This window comes from Artibeus jamaicensis, unplaced genomic scaffold (genome assembly GCF_021234435.1).
Source record: "Artibeus jamaicensis isolate MK-2021 breed Jamaican fruit bat unplaced genomic scaffold, CSHL_Jam_final contig_444, whole genome shotgun sequence".
NCBI classification, from domain to species: domain Eukaryota; kingdom Metazoa; phylum Chordata; class Mammalia; order Chiroptera; family Phyllostomidae; genus Artibeus; species Artibeus jamaicensis.
The window spans coordinates 5,781,584-5,799,227 of NW_026521831.1; the positions used below are offsets into that span (position 1 = coordinate 5,781,584).

General features: G+C 44.3%; 1 protein-coding gene across 5 annotated transcripts in view; it reads right to left on the reverse strand.

Moving 5' to 3' along the window:
- Positions 1–471: 471 nt before the first annotated feature.
- The window catches only part of VRK1 (VRK serine/threonine kinase 1), a 72,759-nt gene continuing 55,586 nt past the window's right edge, over positions 472–17,644 (reverse strand). The window contains exons 12-14 of one of the 5 annotated variants that reach the window (XM_037130262.2): positions 9,037–9,117; positions 6,295–6,385; positions 472–1,846 (exon numbers count right to left, since the gene is read on the reverse strand). In XM_037130262.2, coding sequence (XP_036986157.2) covers positions 1,815–1,846; positions 6,295–6,385; positions 9,037–9,117 — 204 coding nt within the window. In that variant the 3' untranslated portion in view covers positions 472–1,814. The remainder of the gene's footprint in view (positions 1,847–6,294; positions 6,386–9,036; positions 9,118–17,644) is intronic. The other 4 variants (XM_037130263.2, XM_037130260.2, XM_037130265.2 and 1 more) reach the window with 4 other exon arrangements.

Here is a 17,644-nt window from a genome sequence, read left to right on the forward strand (position 1 = left end):
TCACGTTTACCTGTCTTAAGAGATAACTTCTGAAGACCAACTCGAAGCCCTTTCACTGCAGGGCTCTGTCAGTCACAAAGATGTACTGGTGACTTTCTAGAAAACACAGAGCACCCATGATCCCGTTGTGGGAGATCAGGAGCCGGTCACAGGTGTAGTGAGTGCAGAGGAAATGGCAGAGGAGGTGACAAAGTGGTGTGAGGAACACACCTCAGACACGGACGTTGAGCTGCGAAGGCGAACAAAGAATGGCAAGACTCACTGCACGCGGGGCCCGGAGAGGGAAGAAGAGGAAGAACGGAGGAGGAGATCGAATGGCAGGAATATCATTTAACCTTGTTTTGGTTTTTTTTTTTCCCCTAAACAAAGGGGTAAGAAACACCAGCAGACCACCGGGAAGGAAACTGACAGAACAGCGCCCAGCCCCGGCACCAAACTGCCCCCCCCAGGGCGGGCCCCCCATCCCACAGCCCTGCCAACAGAGCAGCACCGCAGGGCACACCGGCACTTGTCCAAAACAGTATGTGAGGAAGTATTTGTTTTTTTAATGTTTAACCAACAGGCTCTGCTGTGTCTCTGTGTTCTGAAAAATAAAAAAGGCTAAGGCATATACACAAAAACACACCACACGTTTTATCCTAGTTGAGGCTCCGGTGTGTTTGAAACAGAATTCGAGGGTGGACCTGGGGTCGCACATGAACTTGGGCCCACGGCACCGCTGCAGAAAGAACCCAGGCTCCGCGGGAGGCAGCGGTCTCTGCCCTGCCGACTCGGGGCCCTGCCCTCCGCGGAGGCTCGGAGCTGCGGAGCCCGGGGAGGGTGGAGAGGCGCCTCCAGGGGCGAGTGTGCGGGTCTGTTCTGCACTGCTCAGAGCGCCACCGCGGCGGGGCGGATGCAGCTCAATGTCCACACTGCGGCAGCGCAAAGTTCCAGTCCGCGTCGTCCAGAGCTGCTCACGCCGGTGCAACCTGGACAATTTTTCATCTGTCTACGTCTCACCCGTGCTATTACTTAATGTTTTCTTCCGATCAACTTGCTTTTTCTGAAAACTGAAACACCTGCACTATTCTCGTAAGAAAAATAATCTGTAAGTGAACAGTAAAATATAAGAAGAGAGAGAGATACCAATTAGACAGATACAGAGATGCCTAGAAAACCTGTGACCATGCCACCACCTGGCAACTGTCATCTGCCTCCTCACCACGCAGCTGGCATACTTGCACAATTCTCACATAATTCAACTTTCAAATATGTGTATTTGATCTGTCACATGTATAATTATTGCTCCACTTTTTCTTTCACATTCTTTCCCTTCTTTATACCTCTTGTTTCATAAGAGAGGTGCTTAAGAAATTCTTGTGGAACTGAATAAAATCAATACAAACCAAACTTATGGCCACAACAAACTGTGTATTTGTATCAAGCACAAAGATCCCTTCATTTTAAGCTTCATACTTCCTTCAGAGGAAGGCCTTGGCCAAGCGGTTTACATTCTCTGGAATTATAGGTCACAGTAACTTTCTGTAAGTCTCTAGAACCTTCCACACCAAGTGGGACAGCTTTAGAGAGTATGTATAACCTGGAGACTCTGGAATTTTATAAGTTAGCCTTTAATAAATTGTGTTAAAGTATTTATTGAAGTATTTAATAAATTGTATTAAGTATTTATTTTAATTAAAAAAATTGTTTTTCAGAAACACAGGCCTTTCCCTGTCACCCACCCCCCACAAGACTCACATGAAAACACTTAAAGTAGAAAAAGAAGAAAAAGTCAAATCAAAGAAAAAACAGAAAATGAGTTCACAGCATGTGATTTACTTCTGGACTCTCTTTCTCCCTTTGGAACCTTGAAGAGAAAATAAAGAAATTTAAAACATTAGTCATTAATTTATAAAAGCAAAAGAACAGAACTGTAAGTATTTCCATATAGATATTAATAGTTTAAATTTATTGATCATGATGATTTGTGGAGATGAAATTCTTACACAAAGGTATCACTGTTAATACATTGAACATTTTAGAAAATTGTGTCAATTTTTTAATGTGTCAAGAAATATGCTAACAAAGTCTACTTTTAAGTTCCAACAAAACTCTTCCACTGGTAAGACATACCTGGTTTACACTGCTCCCGAAGCAAAATACTTCTCAAAAAACAAACAACAACAAAAAAAACCTGTTGTACAATTTAAAACATTAACCCTAATGTAAACTATAGAAACAAGATACGAAATCATTCCTTGAGGGAATTGATGAGATTATGCATCTTATGAAAAGCAAGACTTTTTATTCTAAATATGCTGCCTTTTACTGATAGATTTCAACCGTTATTCTATTAGACTTGTCCGAAGTTCCCCCTCCGCCCTCCCCCGCCCTCCTCAGCCCAGCCCACCTCCCGCTCCCACGTCAGTCCCCACACGCCCCACTGCGTGGCCTTCAGAAACCTGTCACCTACACTGTGTGGGCAGGACAGCAGGGGACTATCCGCAAAGTCCTCACCACTAGGGATTGAGTGGAGCCCAACGGCACTGCCTTCTAGAAGAGAACTGGTCTGCGTAACTTATGGCAGCCCTATGCAACTGCCCCTGGGCTGACATAACCTGCGATTTTTTACTGGGAGCATGAGACTTTGGTCTCACCAAAGAGCCTTTGTTCCCAGCCACCACCCCTGCCCCTCCCACTCGAGCCCAGCAGAGCCAGGACGACCAGTTTAAGGCCGATCACGATGCCGAGCACTGCGCTCTGCCAGCGTGTGGGGCAGCGTGGCGGCCTGTGATCAATCAGAAAACACACCAAACAACAAGGAGATCAATACTTCCTTTCTGAAATGTACAAAACATTCTTTGAATCTAGGACAAACTGTCTACAACACATGTCTAATAATAAATAGTGTCTAAAGGTTTTCTGATTACCAATTTATTTAGTCACTTAACTGGAAGATCAGTTTAAAAATTAGTGTTTTTTCTTTTAATCTTTCCAATTTCTTGTTTCTCTTAAACTGCCATACATTGAACCAGTGATTTTCCACCAGTGCACTGCAAGAACTTCTCAAACATGCAGCTCCGGACTCTGCAGTTGGGGGCACGGACTACTTCTCCCTTAGACTGTCCAATGGGAAAAGTGACGACAGACAACACTACAGCTGTCAGGTGTAAATCAAAATTATACCTATTTCTGCCAGGCAAAAATGTATTTTCTGGTGTGCTACAGAATTCCAGGTATTAGTGCATGTGTGCCATGCGATGAAAAAGGTTTAAAATCACTGCACTAAATTAAAAGCAAATTTCAAACATATGTAACTATCTTTTTTTCTGCCACTCAAAAGTATAGCCTATAACTACTGTTGGTTTAAACTTCGGAGTTTTTCCCTCAATTTTTATAATGTGGCCTTCTTTTAAAGTATCCCATGGTAGATTCTTAAGTGTTTATATCAAGAATTTTGAAATTAATTTGGCATAGAAAACTGAAAATGCTGTGATCTTCTGAGATCAGCTAAATGGTATCACACGATCAGGGTCAATAATCGATACCATAGCACAACTCCCTTTCAATAAATTTTGAATCTGTAGTCAAACACTAAGAATACTAAAGTTGACAACAGTTGCAGCCATGTCCAAGTGGTATTGTTTCATTAGCGTCCTAATTCGACATTTCACTCAAATGAAGTATCATTGCTGCTGGATTTCAAGTCCACTGCCACAGCCACCTGGAATTCATTACATCATCTGCCACATAATCACTTGGATGCAACTCAGACACCTTGCTCATGTGTCCATTCAGTACTTCCCTAATCATTCCAACTGCTGCGGAAAACTTTACTTCTCATCTCTAAAAAATATACTCGTTTCATAACACATTACTGCTGGTAAAAGTTCCCATCCCAAAACAAGTACGTGTAAGACGTAATATCTGAAAAACAGAATGTGAAGTTGGGGGACACTCTATGAATTTATAACACAGCCAGAGAAAACAAGTGGAAAAATCTATGCAGGAAACCCTTAAAAACATCTCTCCCTGGACTAGACCACAGATATTCAAGAGGTAACTGTAAATTATGCTTTCTTCAAAGAATCCTCAAGAATGGTCCAAAATCCCAGGTACTTCAAAAATAAACACCACTGAGACCCCTGTCACCCGCTGCCCACTCTGTGAGCGACGGTGGCAAAGCGCCGGTGCACCAGCCATGGTATCGTGGCTGCATCGACTGATTTTGAGCCCAGTTCTGAAATACTGGCATGGTTTTAAAATGCCAGAATATACATGGCTTTTTAAGGTTCATCATTCTTTGGGAGAAATTATTTGCAGCAAATAACCAAATTTTCTCAATTGATAAAAATTATGCTTTGCATAAAAATAAAGGATTAGCAGCCTCTGTTCTTCTCGAAAACCGCCCCTCGCCCCGTCTCCTCCGTCTCCTCCGTCTCGTGCTGCGAGAAAACCCACACGGTGTGTGTCCTGAAAGCTTTCGGAGTGTGTCCCTGCACAATAGACCCCCGACCAGTTGAAATGAGTTTAGGTGTGTCAGGAAAATTATACGCGTTTTCACAATGGTCTAAACAGACATTAAAGGGAAGCAGGTCCCATTTTGCTAGGCACAGCGCTCAGAAAGATCGTGCAGTGAGAAAAATCTCTCACCATATTGTAAACCACAAGTTGTGTTTGAAAATAAAATTGTTAATGAAGAAACTGACATTTCTAAAGCTGCTGTTAGAGGTAACCATTCTTCAAACATGCATTCACGGAGTTGGATTACATTAAAAAAAAAATTCAAACGTAATAATGTGCTTTCTTCAACTTACTTTAAACTGATAAATACAAAATATACATTTTCCTGACCCCCTGGCTTTTTTCTTTTTTCTTTTTTTGGCTATAGAACCAATAATATTTTATCATCTCAGGAAAGATTTCTCTCATTTTCGAATAGATAGTAAAATTCCTTAACTAGCCTTTTACTTTAGGGAAAAAATAAATTACAATGGGAAACTAAGCAGTATTTAAGCAAAGCAATTCAGAGTTATGTGAATAAGGGAGAATCTTATTATTCCTCACATTTTTATAACAAAAAATATTTGATTGTCCTTTAATTAGCAATGGGATCCACTCTCTCCTTTTGTCATTAAACAAAACAAAAATATTAATATATTTTCTCACAATGAAAACTATCAGTATAAGGACCTTCAATTAAAATTTCAGGTATAAATGACATTATTTTATAATTATAATCAAATTAAGAAGCATTTATGTATCAAAACAAACACCTCAGATGCCCGGTCAGCAAAGCCCAGGTAACAGTGACTCCAGGCATCAAGAGAAGCTGGGCCCTCCCCATGCACCCCCAAGGGCACGTGCGCTCACTCTGTCTGCGTGTGCAAACACTTCCATCTAAGTGTGCACTTCCATCTGCGTGTGTGTGCACTTCCTACTGCACATGCATGCACTCCAGTCTGCATATGTGCTCACTGAGTGTGCACACACTTCCATCTAAGTGTGCACTTCCATCTGCGTGTGTGTGCACTTCCTACTGCACATGCATGCACTCCAGTCTGCATATGTGCTCACTCTGTCTACATGTGCACTCACTTCCGACTGCATGTGCACACACTCCAGTCTGCATATGTGCTCACTGAGTGTGCACACACTTCCATCTAAGTGTGCATTCCGTCTGCATGTGCGTGTACTTCCTACTGCATGTGCACGCACTCCGGTCTGCATATGTGCTCACTCTGTCTACGTGTGCGCTCACTTCCTACTGCACGTGCACCAGCCTCACCAGAACTAGCTCTTGGCTTCAAGGGCTTTGAAAATTAACAATTTGGGACTTCGACTGCTTGCATCCCCACTTATGGAGAGGAAAGAGGGGCTGGCACTTTGTGGGCAATGACCAGGCGGGGCGGGCCAGCGGAGGGGCAGCTGCAGGCTGCACATGACTGAAGGACCCAAGCTGCCAGTCGCTGTGCGGGGACCAGAAGACTGGCAAGACCCGCAGCGCAGGCCTCTATGTCTAACCCGTTCCCAACGGCTCTGTCATCTACACTCACGGCGTCTTGGGCCACACGTCTGCAAAACGAGAGATGCTCCCGGCCCAACTGCACGATCACTGTGGACAGCGAATAAAACTGCCTGTGACAAAAGACACTGAGACACACCCTAGACAAACCTAAGACCTTCTCCTACAATACTGACTGACTGTAAAATGTCAGTGTGACGACCCAAACAGTCAACCCTTCGCTTCGTGACAGGAACGGGAATTTGTGTTTACACGTGGACAAAGACAATGGCCAAGACGGTTCGACTTACGGGTCTGCACGCCTTCCCCCGTCTGTGCATCCATGCATTCCATGTCTTCCACACTCGCTTCTGTGATTTTCTCAACTTCTCTCTTCCGCTGCTTACGTGTGGAAGTGCAAAGAGAGAGAAAGGGATGTGGTCTCGTGGTCAATAAGCAAATGCACAAACTCACTGTGTATTAGCACGCACAGGAATCTATACAGGTGTGCTGTGTCGAAACACACAGAAAGCACACAGCACTGCTCCCTTCCCTGATGGGGACACGTCCCCAGACCCGCAGTGCGCTCCTGAAAGGACCCTACACACAAAGTGTCCTACATTTCCCCCTGCACAGCCCTTTGCACCACACGGCTTCCCTCTGCCACACACCAACTGCCAGCATCACAGCTCTTGTGATTTGGGCCCAGCACTAAAATAAGAGCGACCAGAACACAAGCCCCGGAACATAAGCCCCGCGGCACCACACCAGTAAACCCGACGACCTGGAGGTCTACGGAGCGACCATCAGATGGTTCACGCATCCCATGGGATGGCGAGGGATTTCATCACACTGCTGAGCACAGTGCCTGATTTAAAACCCTTGAACTGTTTATTTCTGAAATTCCCCACTTACTTTGCTCAGACCACCATGACTGTGAGTAACTGAAACAGGAAAGAGAAATGAGGCCTTGGGGGTGAGGGCGGGTCTACTGTGCAGGACCTCAGGGACGGGGCACCTGAGAGAAGAAGGGATGGGGGAGGGAGCAGTGGGAGGGGCGAACCTTCAGCTACTCAGCAGTCTGGGCACACCTGTCCCACCCACACCTAACTTCTTCCGGTTCGTGCAGTTCGTCCCTGAAAGCCACGTTTTTGCCATCAGGGCTGATTACACAGAAACTCCCTTTCAAAGCCGACTATTTTATGAACTTGGTATCGCCACTCATTGAGGCTGATGATACTTATTCTCCCATTTTACACTATGTGTCTGTTTTTGATGGGGTATATATTTTCTTTCTATTTTTATTAGAAGTTTAAGAGGGCCATAACCCTTACTATAAAAGAAAGGTATTAAAAGTACACAATTCTCCTAAAATCTCACAAACAAGTTGGATTTTCCACCATTCTTTTGGGTCTTTCTTTTTTTTCTATTTATTTTTCCAGTTGAATGTTACTTAAAAGTTAATGCTCATCATATTCTGTAACCATCCATTCTTCCCAATTATTCATTCAACTTTTTATTCCTTTCCCTCACCACACCATTTTCTAACTAGTTCATTCCTGTGTAGTTTTTAAATCATTTAACATCCCTATATGTAGTTATAACCATATAGAAGGACCTTAGTAATAAATTTAAAACTCTGCATTTTTCAAACAACTTTATCCCATGTAGTCTCAAATTTAAATGTGTTAAAATGCAAATCATAACTGAAAGCTTCTCTAGGTTGCCTAAAGTAAGTCTGCATCATTTAGGAAATCATCTGAGACTGCGAATTTCAGACTCACAGCGCGTCGGAATGTCCCCCTTCGTGGTTTCCAGCAGGGAACACTGGGTTAAACCTCGTCTGAGACTGGTCCTGCTCCGGGCCAGCAGAGTGTGAGGCCTGCTGGGAGCGCCCCGGGCTCTGCCCAGGGAGAACTACTCCAGAAAGCCCAACTCCGCTCAGACCACATTCTGCTAACACCTCGGAATGGTCGCAACTGCTGCTAACTACGTATTAACTACGTATTACAATTAATCCCACTGTTTCTAAATATTCTCAAGGGGGCTGTGAAAGATTAGAGCTCAGAGATACTCACCATGTCCCTAAAGAAAAAGCTTCACAAATACGAGACTAACGACCTGACTGAAGCTTAGGAAACTTGAAAAGCATTCACTTAGCAGATTCGTATATGGGGGGATTCCTTCTCAAAAATAGCTGGAAAGTGGCTGCACCTTCATGTAACTGATGAGAGGAGGGGAAGTGCCTCACATCTCTCCTTTCCAAAGCGTTGCTTCATGATTACCATCTAAACCCTGCTGGGCTGAACAGATTGGTTCGATAATTACATACAATAACTGCGGTGGGCAGGTAACCCTCGGCTGGCACGGGCAGCTCCCCTGCGAGGGCTTCCATGAGCAAACCGCACTGATGGAGTGCATTAGGTCCGTCTTTCCTGCCGGCGCACAGGCCTGATTAACGCCAGCCGGGACTCCAAGGTTAGTGTCAGCAGATTTGTGATGCATTAGGCAGGAATACACACAGACACTTTTGTTCCCTCGGACCAGAATTAAGGAGGAATATTTCAGAGGCAGATTGCTTCCGTACAGGAGAAAATGCATTCTAGTTTTACGAAAGCAGGTTTCTAAATGCTCATTATAAAGGGAGCCGTCCGATAATTCTACCCAAGAACCTAGTGCATTCATCTTGTTTTCAAGCTCATTTAATAAAAAGGAGTTTTCTTAATCTCCATGCAGGTAAATGACACAGAACTGAAAATCAGACGGTATTCAACCAACGAAAGAAACACCTGTGTGGCAAGCAGGACGCGCTGGGTTACGCACGGAATTTCATTGATCCGCACTTCACCTGGGCCCTCCTGCCCGGCTTTCCTGGCGGTGTGTGCAGTTCAGTTAGAAAGAGCCAGTGGTCGACAGGCTATGATCTATTTGCTTTTTAAAAAACCAAAACCTTCAAGTTTGACAGTCTCCAACCACAACATGCCAAGTAAAAACAGCCACCAGGATGCAAAGTGCAGCGGCTGCGCGTGATGCCAGACGGGCACCAGACTCACCTCGGCGAGCACTTGGTCCGTAACTGTCTGACCACTGTGCTGTGTGCCTGAAACGAAGACAGTGCTGTACGTCGGCTGAAACTGGAAAATAATCCATTTGTTACAAAGCAGAGGAAGGGAATTCTGCTCCACACTACAACATAAATGAACCCGGAGGGAGCCACGCTCGGGAAACAAGGCCGACGGCGCATGGTCCCACTCCTGTGAGGACCTGGGGCAGCCAGGCTCAGACGGGGGCCGCAGGGAGAAGAGGAGGAGCTTATTCAGTGTTTGCTGGGGACAGAGTCTGCTCTGCAAGACGAAGAGTGTTCTGGAGGTGGGGGTGGTGAGTATCAGTGACCTGTGCACTTGGAAAATGGCTAAGATCTTATATTTTATGTATATTTTAACACAATAAATTTTAAAAAGCGGCATCTAAAAACGTTACTCATTTGATAAGGCACCGAGCACAACTCCAAACAATCTGTTGCCAGCTTGTCTCCTGATCACGCCCAAACGCTGCACTTTGTTATCTGTCGGCATCTGCGGCACCGGCGAGGGCACACACTTGTTGTCCCTGGGCATCCGTGGGGAATGGTTCCGGAGCCACCCCCGGGGGTGCTCAGATCAGAGGACGCTCCGGTCCCGGATATAAAACGGCGTGGTACTGAGCATGTTAGCCGTATGTGCACATAGACCACGCAGGGCGTGCCCACACATCTCTGCATTCACGTGGATTCAGTGCAGTGCTCAGCGCCCAGCAAATCCAAGTTCAGCTTTTAGAACTTTCTGGGATTTTTTTCCTTGGCACTTTCACTCCAAAAGTGATTAGACCCGCGGATGCAAAACCTGCAGAACAAAGAGCTGACCGTAATTTGGTTCTCTGAGCGGAAACCGGCTTCACCAAGTGACTATGCTGATCTCTGACCTCGCCACATTCCACGCCAGGTCGCACTGGCGCCCTCACTGGCACATACAAATGAAACCGGCATACAGGGCCGGCTTGCTGCCATCATGGGTTCATTCCAGAACTCGTGAGGAGCACCAGAATCACTAAGCACCAAACAAATGGCAGGCGCTGAAGCGTCTTCTCTTGCGGGACGACGTCATGACTCACAGACGTTCTAGCAACTGCAACAAGTCCCAAGCAAGCGCCAAGCACCAAAACATTTTTTCTCGTCAAAAACGATGAGAACAGGGTTTGATGAGTTATGAAGCCGAGGAGTCCCGAGGTCTGACTGTATCGTACAACGCACACAAGAATAGCTTAAAAACTTCCGATAGAGTTGTCTTTTAATTCAGCATGGCCATCTTCAAAAAATGGTTTATTTCAAGGGCATTAGCATATATAATACACATTGTATTTTTGAAGTATTCAAATATGCTAGGCTAAAATGTAGTTAATTAGCAGCTTCTCACTTCCAATTTAGAAAGAGAAAGACAAATCAGCTTGATGCATTTAGGCTGATAATTTGCTAATAGTCTAAATACTGACTGGAGACCAGTGATAGGCTTAAAGCTGTTTCAGTGGAAAAGAGAACACAAAATCTTCAGGGGCAAAAAAGCAAACAAACGGCAACTACAACAACAAAGCCAACTCTCTGCCTCCCAAGTCAAACTTCAGAAGATTTCGTCTGGATTTTCCAACGGCCTCGAGGAAAGCCAGCCAGAGTTGCGGCTGCAGCACAGGACGCGTGTACGTACTCAGGGACTACTGTCGGGCTTGTCTCCTCATTACAAAAGTCATCAAGGTTTATTATAAAAACTTAAGAATATATGGCCTAAATTGTTCAATGTTTGGTCCTGCATGTGTCAAAGAACAAAGAATTCTAAATACAAATGTGTCTGCACTAATCACTCTTACTGCGTTTATCTGATTAAGACCACTGCAACTCACCATGCCAATGTACACTTCCTAAATTACTATTACATTCCTTAACAATAACAAAAATAGGATATTTGTTACTGTAGAGTAACTAAAAAATAAAGATAGGATATACCTCTATGAAGGTAAGCCAAACACAGCTGTTTCACACAATATCTATAAAACCAGTGGATTTTAGTTAAAATTCACTACACAGAAAAAACACCCTGAGGCTGGGACAGAAGAAAGCTGAGAAGCTGCTCAGGGCTCTCTGCCGACAAAAAGACAGGAACTCGAGCTCTCCCTTCTCACCACCATTCCTTCCGCAGAGCCAGCGCCTCCCTGGGGACCCCGCCCACAGAGCGGCAGTTTCCAGTGTCCGCTGCGTGGAGGCAGCCCTTCCTGGAGTCGCAGCCCATGTCCGGCACTCGGCCTGGCCCACTCCCACGCTCCTCTCTATTTCTCTCCTACCGGGGGTGCTCCCAGAGGGCGCGGGCCCGGTTTTTCCTTATTTGCTGACCCCTCCCTGAGCAGGTCCTTCCACAGGAACACGGACCCCAACCTGAGCAGGGGTGGAGACCCCACCACAGGTTGCCTAAGCACCTACTGTGTGCCTGCCACTATTACAGGATTCATTCTCAAGTTGAAAAACAGCCACTAAAAAAAAGTTAAGGAAAAGTATCTTCAGCCTGTATAAAAACATCACACACACACACACACACACAATTAAATTTCTAAAACTATTTATGTATGAAATCGTTTTAGAATTCCCTAAATGACCCTTCTTAAGGAAGTATCCAATGTAATCCCACACATACAGAATTTCATTCCCTGAAGTAGCGAGCCACCCGCAAATGGAACGGATGCAGGCCTTCACGGTCACCCCTTGACTTTGTTCTGTTGTTTGTTATTGTTATTTGTTTGATTTACATTCTCTGTTGTCAATATTTTTAGTTATCTACTCTGGAGGTGGGAAGAGGAAGTAAGCCTCAAGTAATTTTGCTAACCCTGAGGAAAGGGCTCAGCAAAAGAAAATGCACAACTAAGAAAGTTTGTAGTATCTATGTTCTTCACCAGTTCAAGCTATCTCCCTCTTCTAATGCCATGAAGAGTGAAGAACTGACCATAATTTTCCGCAAATGGTGCACCAAAAATTACTGCTAATTCATGAGTGAGCCAAAAAATACCAGTGCATTTTAAGGCTCTGTCAAAATAAATAAATAAATAAATGAAGAAAATCCAGCTGGCAATCAGAATTGATTGCTTGATCCAAGGGCAACACATTTCTTAGCAAAAGCACTGCTTTCACGAAGTGGGCATAATATTGTAACAGGGTACAGCCAGGAGGGGGGGCCCAAAAAGGGGTATGGAACGGGGTCCAGAACTCAGGGTGTCCAGGAAATATAAGACATATAAGATGTCCCCACCCCTTACCTCCCACAGGTGTGAGTTGGGGAAGGGACAAACGGAGCAGGGCCATTGAGAGCTGTTTTGTACAGCAAAGGCTTTGCAGCTAACCTCTGGCATGACCAGAGGTTAACCTTTAACTGGCTGCATAGATATGTTAAATAGCTGTGGTCATGCTCTGAGCCAGGGGGATGGGAGTGACTGGCTCCACAACATGGGACCACACCTGCCCAGACTCACAATGGCAGCCCAGTAAACTTGGAATAACACAGGAATGCTGGCAAGTGTAGCCAATAGTAGTAGGAGGAGTCGGAAACAGGGCTGCAAAGGAGGACTGGCTCAGGGACTTAAACCCAGACACGACAGCCATTAAATGAGAGGGAACCACGTGGCTGTGGAGTGCAAGAGAAAGCCATGCGCTTCTGGCAGAGTGGGGACCCCTCACAGCCTTGTGAAGAAAAGAACCATGTGGTTTTGGCCAGAGTGCAGACCTCTGAAGCTTTAGTAGGGGGAACCACCATGAGGCTTTAGCAGAGAATCACCACTTGGCTTTGCCAGAGTAGTGACCCTACCCTCTCCGTGGCTCTGGTGAAGGAAAGAAAGGACTTTGCCTGGAAAAAGGGTTAAAGAACTCTTCACCAGTAGGCCATGAGAAGGTGCCACATGGCTTTGGAGTAATTAGAGATCCTGCCTGGACGGCAACCGACCGGACAGTGGCAGGAACCTGGATCCCGGACGTGTGCTTCTTTTCCTGAGTTACGGTACCCCGAATTAGGGCAGGGGGAGAAGGAAGCACTGTGGGCGTCTATGGCTATCCTAAAGGACTTTGATATTTTAATGGGGCCATTGGGTCACTACTTTAAGTCTGTATGGCTTTAAATAAACCTTTCCTTTCCTTTTCACAAATCTCTGTCATTGAGAGATGTCTTTCCTCTGACAGGATGAGACAAGCCCAGTAGGTGGTCCGTACGGTATTAGTATACCGTCCTTGTGGGTGAACCCCTGTTGTTCTGTAACAATATGTCTGCTTGCTTATCTGGAGCGAATGTGTTTGCATCCCTTCGGGGGCTGGGCCTGCTGAGGATGGAGAAGGGCTGCTCCAGAGGCCAGTGACCCTTCATCTTCTCAGAAAAAACACGCGGCCAACGAGTGGTGAGCTGAGTAACACGCTGAGCCTGGATCACATGATCTGCAGGAGTGCTATGTGCCAGAGATCTCACTCTCAGCAGATTCTCACATGATAATGGAAATCACAGCCTGGAAAAATCTCCAATAGCATTTCTGAAACAAACAAATACAATTTCCAATGGGCTGGCAACAGGGGCCTTTCCTGACTCTAATAAACTTAAATCACAAGGACTACAGAACTTCCAACATGGTCAAACCCACAGTCACTTCACAACGGAAAGAAGTTTCCAGAGTCAGTAAACTAAGGTCTAGAAGACTCTCTGTCCCTGCATTCTCTTCTAAGTTGGGATCAGAACTTAGTCCATTCACATGTTCCTCTGGGGGCCCCATGACCTGCCCCATTAATGTTGAAAACATCTATCAGTTAAGGTGTTTCGAGGGCAATTTATGAAGAGAGGCAAATAAGTGTCCAGTTATGCTGTAACTGTCTTAATATTTTATGCCTCACATTACAAGGAGATTTTTAAGTGCCTGGAGCACCAACAGGAAAAAAAGCGATATAAATGCCTAAGTTAGTGGTTGCATGGCCCCTGGACAAGGCACAGAACCTCTTTTGAATTTTAGTTTCATCATTTGTAAGCAGATGTATCTCACATCGATGTTGTAAAGTTTACATGAAATAATGTAAAAGTACTTACAGGATACAGAGCAACTGCATAAATGTTCGACGATGACCTAGAGAGCAGATGTCCCATCACCATCAGACCCCTGCAGACCTCTCAAAGGAAAGCGTTAAAACTCGGAACCTATGACATCTCACACCAAAAAGGCCCATATTTATATAAAGATAAATATTTCAATAAAAACTGAACCCTATGCATGGACTAGTGAGGAGTTAACTGATCACAAGCCATAAACAAACAAGTTTCTCACAAAATGAATCAGCCTTGAAGTTCTATTAGCAACAGGCTTCCGACTTCCCCCAGTAAGGCCGCGTCCACAGAAGCCCTGCTCCCCTGACTCACGGGCGGAAAACAGCGGGCACAGAACTCTCTGGCACTCCAGGGCCACCGCGCTTTGTCCACTACCCATAATCCTTGAGTGCAGCAGTCACTACCTTCAGGAACAAAGTTAACTTCAATCTCATTACTTTGATTTATGTCTTTTTACTATATGAGTAAGCTATGGAGCTGCATTTTGGAGTCTTTATTTCACAGTAATTACCGTCACGTCTATGTTGCAAAATCAAATTCTACCAATTCCCAGTCATTTCCTATTCAAAACAACCTATTTTAACACACACCAAGCAAAATGTAAGCCATCCTCAGTTTGTAATATCTTAGTTCAAAAGGCGTCAACAGAGTCAAGTAAGAAAGTTCCACATGCTATTTTCTTGACATGAGGAACGCAGAAAGACTTGAGGAAACTTAGTGCAACAACATTAAAAATAATAATGTATTAACGCGTATCGATCACAGTATGTATCTAGCACTCTACCAAGTGCTTTGTATATTTCATTTAACCCACACGACCATCTTATGAGCAAGATAGGTAACATTATGTGCACAAAAAGAAAGCTTTTTAAAAACTCCTCCCTCATTTAAAAAAATCTTATCAACTTCAACAACCTAAATTTATACATTTAAAATACAGTTTCTCTCCATTGCTCTATCGCGCTGAAAAAGCCAGACAGGCCTTCCCCACAGTTAGGGGACAGCAGGGCAGTCTGACAAACTGCGGGCTACACGGCAGGAACAAGTGCTGCGTTGGTGCAATCACCCCAAAGACCCAGGGGGCGGGGCCTGGCGCAGCTGCAGGCCGTGGGTTTGCAACGCGACGCCTCGCGCTGGTTCGTTGCACAGCACCATGTGCCAGGCTGAGTGCCAGGAGCAGGGGTTTACTGACCAACGATCGGCGGTATTTCAGAGGACCTCTAGAAAAGCCAGCTAGTATAACGTAACTTAAAAAAAAAACACACAAAAACTTTGGATGCAGAAACAAAGGTAAGTGCACCCCACTCATAAAGAACAACAATATATACTGCCTAGAAATGAACAAATACAATAGAAACCGCAGGGCCACCCTCTAGACCTACTCAGTGACTCTCAACGGACGATACCCAAGTGAGTCGGTACCCAATGAACGGTCGGTCCCCTCTTCGTTGGCCTGGGTAATAAACAAGTTGATCAAAACCCTGCAGGAAAAGAGCCAATGGAGGTATTCATGTCCTTATAACTTGCTGAGTTCCTTCCTGTAAATTAAGCTCTTCTTACCCCACATGGACAGAAAGGAATTCTCTAAGGATGAAACTCCATGTTATTGATCTTCATGGCCCAGAGGCCCAGCCTGGACCAGCCGTACAAATCACACCTTGTACGTGACTGTGGAAGGTTGATTTCAGAGTAGACACCAAAGCCCGTAACAGAACCGCACTGCCAGATTCCAGTGAGTGCTGAATTCTGACCAGCAATGCAAGTCTCTGGCTGTGCCTTTTAAACGCAGACTGATCATCAGACTCTCTTCTTCAGCTTTCCATCATTCCAAAGTTCTGTGCCTTAAACAAAACTCTTAGCCATTGATACTAAAAAGTCTTCCAAGTGAGTAAATTCATATTTCACTCCAGTTTCCAAATATGCTATATCATAATAAATCATGGCTATAAAAAATAGAAACTTTGCTTCATTCCATTGTTGATCAATTCTTTTTTTCTCTATTTTTTTTGCAACAGGAAGCTCATACAGTGATACTAGGTTGCTTCTTTACCATTTATTATTCTTCCCCACCACAACACAAGTGCAGTGAGTTGAGAGTTGTTTTTCACCTCTTTTTCACTGTGACATGCTCAGAGTGAAAATGGTGGACATCCCATGCATCATATGCACATGATTGCAGAAAAATGAATGAGAACCGCTTAATCCATGGCTGAAGCATGTGGACCAATTCTCACAGGTTTTACCATAATGGATACTTTTTTAGGAACATGAAGAAAAACATATACTGAATTCATTACACCTGCCCCTTTTTAAAAGACATTTGAGTCTGATAAATACAAAGAACATAGACTTTTTTCCTACTTTTTCCCTAAACTTACTGTGGCAATCATTTCATGATATATTTAAGTCAAAGCATTATGCCATACACCTTAAAGGTGCTGGATGTCAATTATATCCCAATAAAACTGGAAAGACTAGAAGAATAAGGCATTAGCAAAAATGTTCATAAATGTACATGCCGACAGACAGAATCGGCTACTGAGCTGCTCTGGCTGCGTGGGGCATCAGCCCCTCCAGCCCGACGGACTGAAGCACCGTCCCACACACCACAGGGTTCTGAGTTCGGCCCTGGTCAGGGGACACACAAAAGACAACTGATCGATGTCTTTCACATCAATGTTTCTCTCCCCCCCTTCTCTAGAAAGAATCAACAAACATATCCTTGGGTGAGGATTTAACAATATAAATATATATATATACACACACACACACACACACATACATACATATATATAAACGAAGCAGCTACTAAGTTGAAGGAAGCAGTGTGCAGTAAAAAGAGAGTCAGGACGCTTCAGTTGCAAAGCCTGACTCTGCATAAATCATATTAGGGTCTCTATGGTCCTTTGTAACTCTAAAAATGAACTTCCAAGGAATGAACAGGTTGAAAAACAAAAACTACCATTTAAATATGGATTATCTGAAAAAACTTTAAAAATTGTGACAAAGAAAGAGTGAGCAAATATGCTAATTATAAGGATTAGTACTATAATTTCTATAATCACAGAATTATATTTAGCTCTGAGCTTCCTGGTAACCAGAGGAAAAAAGACATCCTGATTACATACCCCTTGCTAAAAAAGAAATAAATACTCATTTCTCAAAAGAGAGTTTACCCTCCTGGGAAGCCCCTGACTTTTCAGTCAAGGAGCTCTGCTTTTATCCATTTTAGATATGTAGTATTTACCGTTTATTTGGGGAAAATGCTCTAGAGCTTTAAAAAAAGTAAAAAAAAAAGTACTAGTCTCTGTAAGAGACCATCTCAGAACAAAAGATATGCAGTGAAAGTGAAGGGATAGGAAAAAATATTTCGTGCAAATAAAAATGAAAAAAAGCTGGAATGGCAATACTTATACCTGACAAAACAGACTTCAAAACAGGCCGAAGCAAGAGACAATGAAGGTCACTACCCACTGAACAAACCACAGGGATGGATCCAACGAGAAGAGGTAGGCAA